We start from the raw sequence: 14,597 nt of genomic DNA, 5'->3' as shown, positions 1-14,597 counted from the left end.
AGTGTTGTGTAATCTGCACATATTATAGAATGATGCAATGTTAGAAAAAACACTATATACCTGAAAATAAAAGTATGAGAATATTTTCTTTGCTGCTAATCTTCTAGTAATTATTCATAGTACACAACCAATTCACTATATCATATTTTTTTTCCCGCTTCAGTGTCTCTTTAAAGGGGACCTTTCAGGACAGAAATATACAAGTGCCGCTGTTGAGACTTTCTTTTTAACCCTTTAGCAGCCAATTTATTTAGCGGCTTGCAAGTGCTCCAGGACAGTTTATTTTAGCACATTTTTTTATTTCTTATTTGTCACTAGGGATGATCAATGAGATGCAAATTCCTTCATTATCCCTATTTGATCCATTTCCTTGCTTCTAATTAGCACTGCTGTAATGTGTATTTATGGACACTTGTCACTAGGGGGCAGTGTGAGACAATAATAGAGGACTTCTGCTGTCAGTTTCTATATTTTCTGCTAGTAGAGAGACATCAAAGCATTCCAAAAATTTACAGCACAACGAGTTCTGCCGACTGAGGACAAAAGCAATGCACGTATCTCAAACTTCTATTGAAGCTGCTAATGGGATAAAGGGGCAAGTTCCATTGTTGACCTCTTGTCAGAGGTATAGGTTAGGAATCCTGAATACAGATGATCAATTTGTTGAACTGAAATTCTCTTAGAGGAAAGTCTGTGAAGATGGATGTTATCAGTCTGATCAAGTGCCAGAGCTGTCAGTGATTGATTTGTGATGTTGTGGTTACTCACATCTCACTGCTCCTTCCTGTTTAGGTGATCACATGATCGCAACCAGCTAGTCAGGCACTTAAAATTCAGTCGCTGAACCAATTAATCACATGCACAAGCTTTCTTTCCTCAGAGAATTTCTGTAGAATATAATTTTCATCTCTAATTCTGACACTTCACTGGCTGCAGATAGGTTTTGGTTCAGTCAATCACCAAGCTCAAAAGAAAATATAAGTCTGATAGCCCACTAGCTTATCTCTGTACAGCAAGTCAGGTATGGCACCTCCCACATTTAAATACTGACAGGAATATGGCATTGGCAGCACACTCACCTTCCACCCCTAGTCCATCAGGAAAGAGAAGTCCTTGGACAGCACAACAGATGTCTTCGAAGATAGTGTCCTCCTCTCTGTCTGCATCAAACTGAAAAGTGAAAGCGAGAGAACGTGGTCATGTGACCGGCAAGCCATGCTAACTGCAACTGTCATATTCCCCAACGCAGCTCTGCATGTTTGCAGAACTTTACAGGCATACACAGACCTATATCTAGAGCACTGACAGCTATTACATGTTTACATAAAACAGACCCATGTGGATTACATTTTCAAGGACGTTAATGGATATTTTATGCTGCTGCAGAAGTGGTCATTCACTTGCCATGTAGAATGACATCATTATATACAGTACATGTATACACAGGTTGTTGTTGAATGGGGTGGGAGGGGTGACAAAGAAAAGGATGCTGGGAAAAGTTATTGGGCTGCACAGCAGAATACACAAGGGGGCTCTGATCAGCAGCAAGGAAGCTCTGATCAGAGATGAATTGAGATGAGACTCAACCCTGGGCAAGATCCAGCCTTAGCCCCCTTTACAAGACCTGTTTGGTAAGGAGGGAGACCCCTGGACACCCAACAGGCCATAGGCATTTGTCTAGGTTGCCTTATGGATTATCTGGCTCTGACTCTGATGTGGTCTTAGTATGAGTGGATATTGAATTTGAAGGAAAAGGCAAATCCATTTAAACAATTCTTTTACATCAGGTAATCTATGGTAAATTTTAAACACCCTCTCCAAGCAAAACATTTATTAGACTAACTAGACTAGTAATATAAGTGTACAAGTTCATTAGAAAAAAAAATCTCATTAACGCCTTTATTTACATAAAGACAGGTCATGTGACCACTGCTGTTTCTTGAGGCCTCCTAGCTGGGTCTGGCCATGTTGCTCTGAGGGGGGAGGCGTGGCTGAGCTGTCAATAACCACCTTTTTCAATAAGGACATGGGAGAGTGATATGGCCGTGATGTTGTCAGTCCTATAACTGCCTGGATAAGGGGGTCATGGTGGCCCCAGTGCATTGGCCTCTTATAGTGCTCCAGATTAAAATACACCATCGGCATTAGGAGTGCTGACTTTTGTGTACTGTCGCTTAACACCCCTCCCATTAGAGTCTATGGAAGGAGGAAGTGCTAACAGCAGGGAGGGGGTGAGAATGGAGTTTTGGGGGAAAGATCTCAGTCTGCTAAAAAGGGGGGACATGCAGAGGCTACATTTGCTATTTACATGACAATACAAGGTACAGTATATAACCTTTAATAATAATTCAAGTAATAAACTTAGACTACTAGTCTCATAAGGAGAAGGGATTCATTAGGTAAGTACAATATGTGCCTCAGGAGGGGCTTTAGAGAAAGTCTGTCCAAAGATGTTTCCAATCAATAATAATATTTTTGTGTGTGTGTTGGCCCTTTAAAACAAATCTAGCCTCCAAAGATGCTTTATTTCTTGAGCCCTACTGTGAAAGTGTGGTAACTACACAAATAATGAATTATTGCGGCATAAGGACTATAGTAAGTTAGTATCCATAACAATTTCTGTAAAGGCGATGGAGCTTGTTACATGCGTTCATCAAGTTCAACCTCTTGAACCTGTAAAAATGAATGCAGGAAAGGGCCAAAAGGGTCATCTTTTCTCCCTGACTGAATAAAGGTATCATTATCCTCTGCCTAGTATTTCTAGCTGTGGATGCCCCTTCAGTGCAAGGAAAGCATCCAAGCCCTTTTTAAAATGCAGATATAAAATAAAAATACTTCCTATGGTAAGATATTTACGCTTTTACAGTACAGAACCTTTTTCTAAACAGTTGGTAAAATCTCCTTTCCTCCATACGTAGCTCATATCCTGTCCTTTGTATACATTACTTCTAGGAACCAAAATCTGACTTCTCACATGTTTATTTTGACCTGGGATGGATTTAAAAAAAATAAATTAGATCACCTACAAAGCTAACCACATGCCATTCAATCTTGATTGTACAATCCTGTTTGGTTTTATAGCTTTCACGTAGTGTGATAGCTGACTGAAAGCCCTGCTGAATTAAAAATAAATATGAAAGCTGGCCATACCTGGGGGATCTTCAGTGCCCCCCATAACCTCAGCTTAGCTGGCCTTCACTCCATTTTTGTGCTTTCTCACCCATTCAAATCTCCGACTGCACTCAGTTGGTGCAATGGTGCATTCTCAGTCCTCTTCCTGCGGCCCATTCGAATGTGCTCAGATATGTTTGGAACAGTGCATGCACAGGACACTCCTGGCTGAGGCTCCAGCACACAGCTATGGAGGAGCGTGACATATGTATGCATTTCCGATCTTACTCAGAGGTACACGCCTAGCCGCTCACTCCGCTCCTCCAATGAACTTCGCCTGACCGCCCCCCCCCCCCCCCCCCCTCCGCATCACCCATTCCCATGCGCGCCTCCAAGACTTCTCAAGAGCTGCTTCAACGCTATGGAACTTCCTTCCTCCACCCATTAGGGCAGCCCCCTCCTTCAACATCTTCAAGAAGGCCCTCAAAACTCACCTTTTTACTTTGGCCTACCACCCCTAAAGTGCTCTAAACCTGCAGATGAACTCTGGTCCCCTAGCTTTCGTGTCCCTACCTCTCCTTCTAGATTGTAAGCCTTTGGGCGGGGTCCTACTGCTTTTGTGTCCTACCTGATCATGCACCTCCATTACTGTGCACCCATGTTATGCATTTGAGTGAACTCAACTTGCCTAATCTCCATGATCCCATCCAGTGATTGGCTAAGCATTACCTTGTACTCATACTGAACTGCATGATCTGTTTTTTCTCGTATTCCTGTATTGTTATTGCTGTATGTCACCCCTAAATATTGTCTGTAACCTTAATGTACAGCGCTGAGTAATATGTTGGCGCTTTATAAATACAATCAATAAATAAATGTGTAGACACATGTAGGAGCTTCACCCTGACACTTACCCTGGCGATGAGCCCTTTATCCTGGTAATATTTGACGATCAGAGGAAGATTCTGTTTAAAAGTCTCCAGTCGTCTGTCAATAGCATGAGCGTTATCGTCTGGTCTCCCCTGCTGCGCGGATCGCTTCTCTAAGCGCTGGCGTAGGCGTGAACTTGAACAAGCTAAGAAAATCACCAGGTCTGGAATACCAATCTGTGGGGAACAAAAGCCACACTCAGTATGAGCTAAACCTGTATCCTAAAAAACACGGCAACTAAGGCCATTCAAGGAAAAATTAAGTGCAAGGAAGACGAAGACTGCCATTGCTTATTTTGCTGATGGCTTATTTCACTTGAACATCTCTCAAGAGTACCCATCCTCAACCCACAAAGAGCCCTCCCCTTTGGTCCATTTACTGCAATGTCTTCTGGAGAGGGGCATGGCCACTAGAGCTACTAACCTTCCCCTTCTGTTCAATATGATGGAGTGGGTGTGACTTCGACATTGGGGGATTGTACCATACATAGCCCATTGTGGCATGCAGTGCAGGGTGCGGTGCCAGTGAACAAGGTAGGTCTGACAGGCTAGCAGTAATGTAGCTTAGGAGCTCTGTGACCTGGTACAAGTTTCACATTGGGACCCCTAATCCCCCCTCCCCCACAAGCACTCTATGTATAACAATTGATATAGAGCACCAAACCAGCCAAGGGCAGCTGCAGTGTCACATGGGTGTAAACTAGGAAGGAGAACAGTCTATTAATGGTTACAACTAATCAAAGCACGTATAGAGGTGATCATTACCAGCATAGCACTAATAAAGTGGTTAAAGAAAAGCCCCTAGTGGGCCCCTCTGGTCTAAGGGCCCTCTGTCTCTACCTTTGCATCCCCTGTTGCTATGGCACTGTCTGACAGTTACACATTTTCCTTGAGAAAGAGAGGAGTAGATCAGGGGAAAGGGGTGGTGTCAACTGGAACCAGGATGGTGTGGGGAGGGGCAGTGTGGTCAGCCCAGTGAGAGGATGATGTTACCCCCGGAGCTGAGGACACCTGTAGTCACCTATGATGAGGGTTCTGGGCTGTGGGGTCCTTTATGTCTGTTAGGTCAGAGGGAGAGAAAGGCTATTTGGTGATCCAAAGTCTGCAGTGCTTTCTAATTACAGTGAGGTGCGAAAGTTTGGGTAACCTTGTTAATTGTCATTATTTTCCTGTATAAATCGTTGGTTGTTACGATAAAAAATGTCAGTTAAATATATCATACAGGAGACACACACAGTGATGTTTGAGAAGTGAAATGAAGTTTATTGGACTACAGAAAGTGTGCAATAATTGTTTAAACAAAATTAGGCAGGTGCATAAATTTGGGCACCACAAAAAAAATGAAATCAAAACTTAGTAGATCCTCCTTTTGCAGAAATGACAGTCTCTAAACGCTTCCTGTAGGTTCCAATGAGAGTCTAGATTCTGGTTGAAGGTATTTTGGACCATTCCTCTTTACAAAACATCTCTAGTTCATTCAGGTTTCATGGGTTCAGAGTATGGACAGCTCTCTAACTCACACCACAGATTTTATTCAGGTCTGGGGATTAAGATGGCCATTCCAGAATGTTGTACTTGTTCCCCTGCATGAATGCCTTAGTGGATTTTGGGTTGTGTTTAGGGTTGTTGTCTTGTTAAAGGATCCAGCCCCGCGCAGTTTCAGCTTTGTCACTGATTCCTGGACATTGGTCTCCAGAATCTGCTGATACTAAGTGGATCCATGCATCCCTCAACTTTGACAAGATTCCCAGTCCCTGCACTGGCCACACAGCCCCACAGCATGATGGAACCACCACCATATTTTACTGTAGTTAGCGGGTGTTTTTCTTGGAATGCTGTGTTGTTTTTCCTCCACGCAAAACGCCCAAATACCTAAATTTTTGTTTCATCAGTCCACAGCACCTTATTCCAAAATGAAGCTGGCTTGTTCAAATGTGCTTTAGCGGCTCTGTTTGTGCTGTGGGCGGAGAAAAGGCTTCCTCTGCATCACTCTTGCATAAAGCATCTCCTTGTGTAAAGTGCACGGAATGGTTGAAGGATGCACAGTGACTCCATCTGCAACAAGATGATGTTGTAGGTCTTTGGTGCTGGTCTGTGGGTTGACTCTCAACCCAATGTAAAAGTGCGCTCACTCACTGTTAACACAATATCAAAAAAACAGTACAATCAATGACTCAGTCCGTCACTTTACGTGTCCATGGGTCTCAGAATCAATCACCAAGGGCTTGATTCACAAAGCGGTGCTAACTGTTAGCACGCCTGTGAAAACCCCCTTAGCACGTCTAAACAAGTTTTTCGCGCATAAAACTTTACGCGCGCAAAACTTTATGCGCGTAAAACTTTACGCGCGTACTGCACAGAGCACAGGGCGCACCGCGCGAAGTGCCTATTAAAGCCTATGGGACTTAGCGCGCGTAAAACTTTGCGCGCGTAAACCTTTACGCGCGCAAAGTTAGCGCACGATCTGATTGAGAAATCCGGTGCTAACCTACTTAGCACCCTGGTTAGCGCGTCTAAAGACTTTAGACGTGCTAAGTAGGTTAGCACCGCTTTGTGAATCAAGCCCCAAGTGTGTAGTGTATAGTCCAACTTCTCCACGTAATCCTGCACTCACATGTATCACCTCCACATTCCGTAATAATATCACTCATAAAAGAAAGAATAAAAAAAACAAAACATAGGATAATACTGTTTTGGTGAACTTGTCTCTCATTCACAAACTCCCCAGTGCCATGCATTCACTTGTGTATCCAACAAGAGCTCGATTATCATAAGCCCTCACTATGTGTCATAGCTGCCAGGTCACAGACAGCAATAAAAGCCTTATACAGTGAACACTCCTTCCAATCTTCCCAAACGGTGAAGCAAACAATTCCAAATGCTTAAACCAAGGACAGAGTCTCACAGCTCCTCACCATTTATTCTAGCTGCCAAATAACAGACAGCAGAAAAGCGTAAACCCACAATCTCAGTTTGCCTCCTCCTGTGTGTCAATCTATCGCACCATCACCAGTGGCCTCTCACCTTATTGATTGCTGCCCAAGTTATAAGACAGCAATCACACTTGTGCTTGTCCCAAGCAATTTCCACAGCGTCTCTTCAGCAGTATAAACCACTATAAGCAGATCTCACAGCTTCATATCTTATGCTGCAAACCTAGTGACTAAAGGAGCTTGACATAGTGTAAAACCATATCATTTATTTAAAAAACTAAAAGTAGTGCACTCACATCTCCTCAGTAAAAACACACATATCAAAAAGACAGATCCAGCACGTCGACTTGCCCACACCTGTGAAGGTGATACATGTGAGCGCAGGATTATGTGGGTTGACTCTGACTGTTCTTACCATTCGTCGCTTCTGTCTATCCGAGATTTTTCTTGGTCTGCCACTTCGAGCCTTAACTTGAACTGAGTCTGTGGTCTTTCATTTCCTCAATATGTTCCAAACTGTGGAAACAGACAGCTGAAATCTCTGAGACAGCTTTCTGTATCCTTCGCCTAAACCATGATGGTGAACAATCTTTGTCTTCAGGTCTTTTGAGAGTTGTTTTGAGACCCCCCCATGTTGCTACTCTTCAGAGAAAATTAAAAGAGGAGGGAAACTTACAATTGACCTCCTTAAATACTCTTTCTAATAATTGGAGTCACTTGTGTATGTAGGTCAGGGGTCACTAAGCTTCCCAAGCCAATTTGAATTCCAATAATTAGTTCTAAAGGTTTTGGATTCAATAAAATGACAACCGTGTCCGAATTTATGCACCTGCCTAATTTTATTTAAACAATTATTGTGCACATTTTGTAAATCCAATAAACTTAATTTCACTTTCAAATATCACTGCGTGTGTCTCCTATATGATATATTTAACTGACATTTTTTATCGTAACAACCAACGATTTATACAGGAAAATCATGACAATTAACAAGGTTGCCCAAACTTTCACATCCCACTGTAACTGAGCTGAAACAAGCATACAGATCAGAGATGGATTAAGATGCAATGGGTCCCTAGGCAAGGTAGGAGATTTGGCACCCCCCATATGGTCCTTTCAGTAAGCTGAAGTGAGCAGAGGTCAGAGAATGTGACAGGTGGGCCCCTTGACACCCACTGGGCCTCAGGCACCTGCCTACGATGTCTGGTGGATGATCCTGCTTTGATGCAGATGGGGTTTGCTCATACGCCTTTCAGAAAAAAATGCTTAATGACTTATGGTGTCTTCACTGGCATTCCTCATGGATATGTGGAAACATCTCAGTAAAGCAGGCTTTAGGCCAGAAACCCACTAGGAGCGATTTTCTGAGCGCTTTGCGATTTGAAAGTTCTTGCTATTGTAATGCCATGGGTGTGATCCCACTAGAGCGATGTGATTTTATAAAAATCCCCCATAGCATTGCATTAGCAAGAGCTTTTTCAAATCACTAGCGCTTAGAAATCGCTCCTAGTGTGTTTCTGGCCTCATGCTTTTTTTCTCAATGCATTAGAAGAGGAGAAACGCACAACAGGAGCACAGGCAGCGTGGAAAGTCTTTTTCCATAAAACACTGCCCCTGTAATCACCATGATTGGATGATCACATGACCAAGAACCATACTGATGATTCCTGCTGCACCCTCAAGGACCTGAGGCTGTCTGCAGCAGCCAAGTCTCACGGCTGAGAACGTTCAGCACTGCTGCTAACAGAGAAAAACGATTTTAATCAAACAGATCCTGACACAAGGCTTGTCAAGAGAGGCTGTCATTCAACAAAGGGCCGGATATTACGGTGTTAATCCGATTGTACCTGTTCTTCAAACGTGAAGGCTTGTCCGATGTCCCTGGGGAAGCCATCGACCACAAATCCAGGGGCGTCCTGCTGATTGATGAACTGCTGTTTCAGCTCTTCAATGGTCGTTTCCTGAAGAAAATACCACACAACAGAAAATGTGACTGCTATACCAGCATGGGTGGGTTTTTAGTTAAGGGGGAACTGAACTCAGAACTTCCTCTTTGCTCTAAAAGATAAGCAACAGCATGATAACCTTTAAAGAAAAATATTTATTTGTTACAGCTGATACAAATCCTGCAGTAAATCTGTAGTGTGTCTACTTCCTGCTTTCATGGAAGCAGACATAGGATTAACATCCTGTGTTTACAAATTAGCTGCTCTGCCATGGACTGCTGAGATTCCTGATCTGACATAGCTGAGATATCAAATTACACTTGTAGTTAGTCACAGATGAGGGGGAATTAGACAGGCTAAACTCCCTAAATACATACAGGGTGTATTTCTCTCTGTTTTCTTTCTGTCCTGTGCAAGAGCTCAGGTCCACTTTAACTTGGTGAAGAAAAGGAAACTCCAATATCCAAATCTCAGTAGTGTCTGAATGCCACACCTGAAACAAGCATCCGACAAATGCAGAGAAACTTCAGTCAAACATCTGATCTGCATGCTTGTTCAGGGTCTATGAGTAAAAGTGTCAGAGGCAGAGGATCAGCAGCACAGCCAGGCATGGTTTAAAATAAAACAAATATGGAAGCCTCCACATCCCTCTCACTTCAGTTGTCCTTTCTTCTAATGTTAGTTAAAATTATATTTTTTTCAATGTTAGTTTGCAGTTAGCTGTAAAGGAGGTTGTAAGTGTTTTTCCCAGTTCCCAGCAGTTTTTTCCCACCATGAAACCTGTACTGAAATCCTGTAAAGGATTGTACAGAAATGGCCCAGTAACACCATTCCTCCTGCATGTGTAAAGTGAAGCACATAGCAGGAAGCATTGCAAGTCTGGAGTAATCACCAGTAGTAATCAGCAAACTAACACACTCAACATCTATTGGGCTATCAGCAACCTCTTAGCTGTCTCTACAAATAAATGTAAAGTACCTGATGCAATGTTCGCAAAAATCCCTAGAGGTCGGAACTGAGGTGGCTGCTTCTAGATCAACAAAACATCTGTTTAGGCTGGTCCTGACATCTTATGTCACAGTTAATCCCCAATTCCATGATCACTCTTCCTACTAGCAGCTGGCTGATGGTGTAAGCAGCTGGCTGATGGTGTAATGGTTAAGGGCTCTGCCTCTGACACAGGAGACCAGGGTTCGAATCTCGGCTCTGCCTGTTCAGTAAGCCAGCACTAATTCAGTAGGAGACCTTTGGCAAGTCTCCCTTACACTGCTACTGCCAATAGAGTGCGCCCTAGTGGCTGCTGCTCTGCTCTGGCGCTTTGAGTCCGCAAGGAGAAAAGCGCAATATAAATGTTATTTGTCTTGTCTTGTCTTGTCTACTTCTGTGGTTGGATAGTGTAAGAGCTCTGCCTGTTCAGTATGCCAACTCCTATTCAATAAGGAGTCCTTGGGCTAGACTCAATAACACTGCTACTGCCTACTGAGTGCACCCTAATGGCTGCAGCTCTGGTGCTTTGAGTCCACCAGGCAGAGGCGGGACAAGGTCCTCCAGCACCCAAGGCTGAGACACCAAAGTGCGCCCCTCCATCCCTGCCACCCGAGCCATCACACACTGATTGCTATTAGACTAAGAGGCGCCACAGGGCCCACAACCTCCCCAACACCTTAATATCTAGTTATCTGGCTTGCAGTCACTGCCATGTATCCCCTTTTCTTATTTCTTTCTGCTTCAAACACAATTAGGAATGACAGCTGAATGAATTGTGCGCCCCCTCCTACACTGCGCCCTGAGGCTGGAGCCTCTCCAGCCTATGCCTCGGCCCGGCCCTGCCACCAGGAGAAAAGCACAATATAAATGCTCTTTGTCTTGTCTGCTTCTTTCTGCTCATTCTGTTACCAAGCGCCTAAGTTGCTGTATTACTGGCCTAATGCCTGCAGGGGGAGTGCTGGCTCTTTCACTGCAATGCTAATTATTAGTCACTTCACAGGCAAGTCTGGTAGACATGAAGAATTTATTAGGGCTCAGGTGGTTAATGGGCAATCTGAAGTGTGAGGGAGCCCCTTGAGTGTATTGTACAAATAAAAGGGAAGCCTCAAGTGTAACTCTGCCTTTCATGAGACACAAGCAATCCCATCAGTTCAGCTCTACAGATTGCTAGGTTTAGTGCCAAGTTAAATTGCATACCTTATTCTTCTGCACACAATTAAAAGGCCACTCCAAAATGGCACTAACAGAGACCGTCAGATTAGGAAGGCCACAGCTGTTGTGTTGCTATTCATTCAGTAAGGGCCGGTTCACACTTGCAGCGGATCAAAACAGATCCATTTAAACGGAACCCCTGTTTTTGAAAACTGATCCATTTTTCACAATTTTGTGCTTTTGTACCACACGTTTCCAGTACGTTTAAAGGACACATCCAAGCAGAATAAAAATTAAAAAATCCTACAGTCCCTGCCTGCCGTTCTGTGCCCACCCCGCAGCTTCACTCCACGCTGGTGGTCCTGGGTCCCCTCGGCGCAGGATTCCTACTGCGCCGGTGCGAGCGGCTCTCAGAGTCGTGCTGATGTAATTTAGACTGTACAGCACAGGCGCAGAACTACTGCGCCTGCGCTGTACAATCCAGATGACGTCAGCGCGACCAGTGAACTGCACGCTGGATCGCAGAGGGAGCCGACGTGGAAGCCGACCTCTAGAGGTTGGCTTCGCCACCGGAAGGGACCTGGAGCCACCGGAGCTGCGGCGAGGGCACAGGACGGATGCCAGGGGCTGGAAGAAGCCCCAGGTAAATGGATTTTTAAATTTTTATTTTCCTTGGACCACTCCTTTAAACATATTGTAAAAACGTATACTTCCTTTGTGGGTGTTTCGATTGATAATGTACCTTTTTTGACCATTAGGAAAGAAATGGGAGTGGTTATGCTGTACCAAGCATTTTTTTTTAACCATGTAAAGCCTTGTTTAATCACATCCCCACCACAGGTTATTTCCCCTTAAAAAACAGAGCAATTTTCACACATCACACTCCTCCCATTCATGCGCCAATAACATTATAGCCACTTATGACTTGAACTATACATCGTTTTTTTCCTTTCCTTCTTTGGTGGTACTTTTTGCTAAGAATTATTTAATCTGTGTTTTAAAGGGAATAATAAAAAAATGAAAAAAACATTATGTCTCAGTTTTCAGCCATAGTTTTGAAATAAAATGTTCTACTATAGATACAACCCACACGTTTTATTTGCCCATTAATCTCGGTTATTAAAACTTTTAAATTGTGTCCCTAATACAATGTATCGCAACAATATTTTATTTGGAAATAAAGGAGTATTTTTTCCATTTGCTTTTCTTTATACTAGATCAATAATTGCAAGCCCTAATTTGCAAAAGTAATAGTGACATAACCTAATGACATACATATTAACCACTTCAGCCTACAGTATTGTTTCACCTTATGCATCCGAGCAACTTTCACCTCCCATTCATTCGCCAATAACTTTATCACTACTTATCACACTGAAATGATCTTTATCTTGTTTTTTCCGCCGCCAATTAGGCTTTCTTTGGGTGATACAGTTTGCTAAGAATTATTTTATTCTAAATCCATTTTAACAGGAAGATTAAGAAAGAAATGGAAAAAAATCATTTTTTCCCAGTTTTTGGCCATTATAGTTTGAAATTAATACATGCTACCGTAATTAAAACCCACATATTTTATTTGCCCATTTGTCCCGGTTATTATACCATTTAAATTGAGTCCCTATCACAATTTATGGCGCCGATATTTTATTTGGAAATAAAGGTGCATTTTTTCAATTGATGTCCATCACTATGTACAAGCTTATAATTTAAAAAATTATAGTAATATACTCTCTTGACATGCATATTCAAAAATGTCAGACCCTTAGGTAACTATTTGTTGTTGTTTTTTTAAATCAAACATTTTATTTGGGTAATTTTTGGTGTGGGAGGTAAACAGTTAATTATAAATGTAATAATATGTGTTTATTTAATAAAAAATGCATGTGGGTGTAGTTTTACTATTTGGCCACAAGATGGCCACAGTCAAAGAGTCCTGGAAGCGAATGCTCTTGCTTCTAGGAAGCATTAGGAGGACTAAAAACTTTTTTTGTGCAGAAATACCGCGGCCTATGATAAGAGGCCATCGGTTTTCCTGCCGGGGACTTAGATAAATGAATGGGAAAGTTGTTTCCATTCATTGATCTTGGGGATAAGGGAAGGTGGCGGGAGCAGGCGTGGGAGCGCGTGCGCGCCCAGCGCAGCAGGGCAGTCTATCTGGATGGCTATATCCGTCCAGATAGACTTAAGTGGTTAAAAAAGCCAAGTTCCTAAGGTAACTATTTATGATTTTTTTATGCTGCCAATTTTTTTTTTTTAAACAAGGTAACTATAGAGGAGGTGAAAATAAGGGATTAAAATTGAATTACCAATGGGGGCGGCGCAGGAACGATGGAACAGACTTAGGCTAGGTTCACACTTGTCCAGTTGCAGACCGGATCCGTTTCAAACGGATCAGTTTTTCTAAAAACTAATGTAAAACTGATCAGTTTTTCAAAATGTTGTCCTTTTGTAGCATACGTTTCCAGTCCATTTAAACTTATGTCCTTTCTTCATGTGTGTTTTTATAAGAGATGATGTTGAGAGGAGGAGCAGGCGGTAGGCAATCCGTTTTTGCCTCTGTTTTGTGTGCAAAAGTTCTCTGTGTAGAGGGAGATCCGTTTTTGTGTAGCCTTTCACTACCCCTCCGTGTATCCGGTGTCCATGAAAAACCTGCAAATCTGGACTCAGCGTTCAGTTTAGTGTGTGAAGACGGCTGCTATTTTAAACATTGGTATCCGTGGCTTCGGTTTTGATCCAGGCCAAAAAGCCAACCAGGAAGCCGACCCCTCGAGGTCGGCTTCTGCAGCAGAGGATACCGGGAGCCACCACAACTGCGGCGAGGGCACAGGATGGCTGCCAGGGGATGGAGGAAGCACCAGGTAAGTGGATTTAGTTTTTTTTTTTACCTGCCTGGATGTAACCTTTAAAGAAATGATCAAACTTGCTAAGCATCAATTAATCAAGTGCATTTGAATAGTCAAACCTGGCTGCTACTCATCCTCATAATTCCAGATACCAACCCAACTGCAATCTCAGATACCAACCCAACCACAATCTCAGATACCAACCTTTTGTCCTACTCTTGAATGACCTCCTTGCAATCATGCAAGCAAAATTACAGAGGCGCCAGAAGTATAAAAATAGATAAAAGAGCTTAAAAAATTGGGAGGTGGCCGGTGGACTCGCCTCCCCCAAAAACGAACACAAGCAAATGCTGATTTTTCAACACAAAAAAAGTTTTAATCATATACTCCAATTAATTTGCAACGCGTTTCGCGGGTTCAACCCACTTCATCAGGCTATGGACCGGAGTACAACACTTGTATGTGCAACACTTGTATGCAGGAACTGTATGTACAGCACTTGTATGCAGGAACTGTCAGCTTAGCGCCTCAGAGGCGCTAAGCTGACAGTTCCTGCATACAAGTGTTGTACTCCGGTCCATAGTCTGATGAAGTGGGTTGAACCCGCAAAACGCGTTGCAAATTAATTGGAGTATATGATTAAAACTTTTTTTTGTGTTGAAAAATCAGCATTTGCTTGTGTTCGTTTTTGGGGGA

General features: G+C 43.0%; 1 protein-coding gene across 4 annotated transcripts in view; it reads right to left on the bottom strand.

The window, feature by feature from the left end:
• AK1 (adenylate kinase 1) overlaps positions 1–14,597 on the bottom strand; it is a 190,756-nt gene that overhangs the window by 107,326 nt on the left and 68,833 nt on the right. For 3 of the 4 annotated variants that reach the window (XM_068248544.1, XM_068248543.1, XM_068248545.1), the window contains exons 5-7: positions 8,821–8,934; positions 4,026–4,217; positions 1,080–1,170 (exon numbers count right to left, since the gene is read on the bottom strand). In XM_068248544.1, coding sequence (XP_068104645.1) covers positions 1,080–1,170; positions 4,026–4,217; positions 8,821–8,934 — 397 coding nt within the window. Of the gene's footprint in view, positions 1–1,079; positions 1,171–4,025; positions 4,218–4,805; positions 4,827–8,820; positions 8,935–14,597 lie in introns of those variants that run through there. The other variant, XM_068248546.1, reaches the window with a different exon arrangement.

Source organism: Hyperolius riggenbachi, chromosome 8 (assembly GCF_040937935.1).
Source record: "Hyperolius riggenbachi isolate aHypRig1 chromosome 8, aHypRig1.pri, whole genome shotgun sequence".
Lineage (NCBI taxonomy): Eukaryota > Metazoa > Chordata > Amphibia > Anura > Hyperoliidae > Hyperolius > Hyperolius riggenbachi.
Note: the sequence above shows the minus strand (reverse complement) of the source record. Positions and strands in the feature narration are given on the sequence as shown.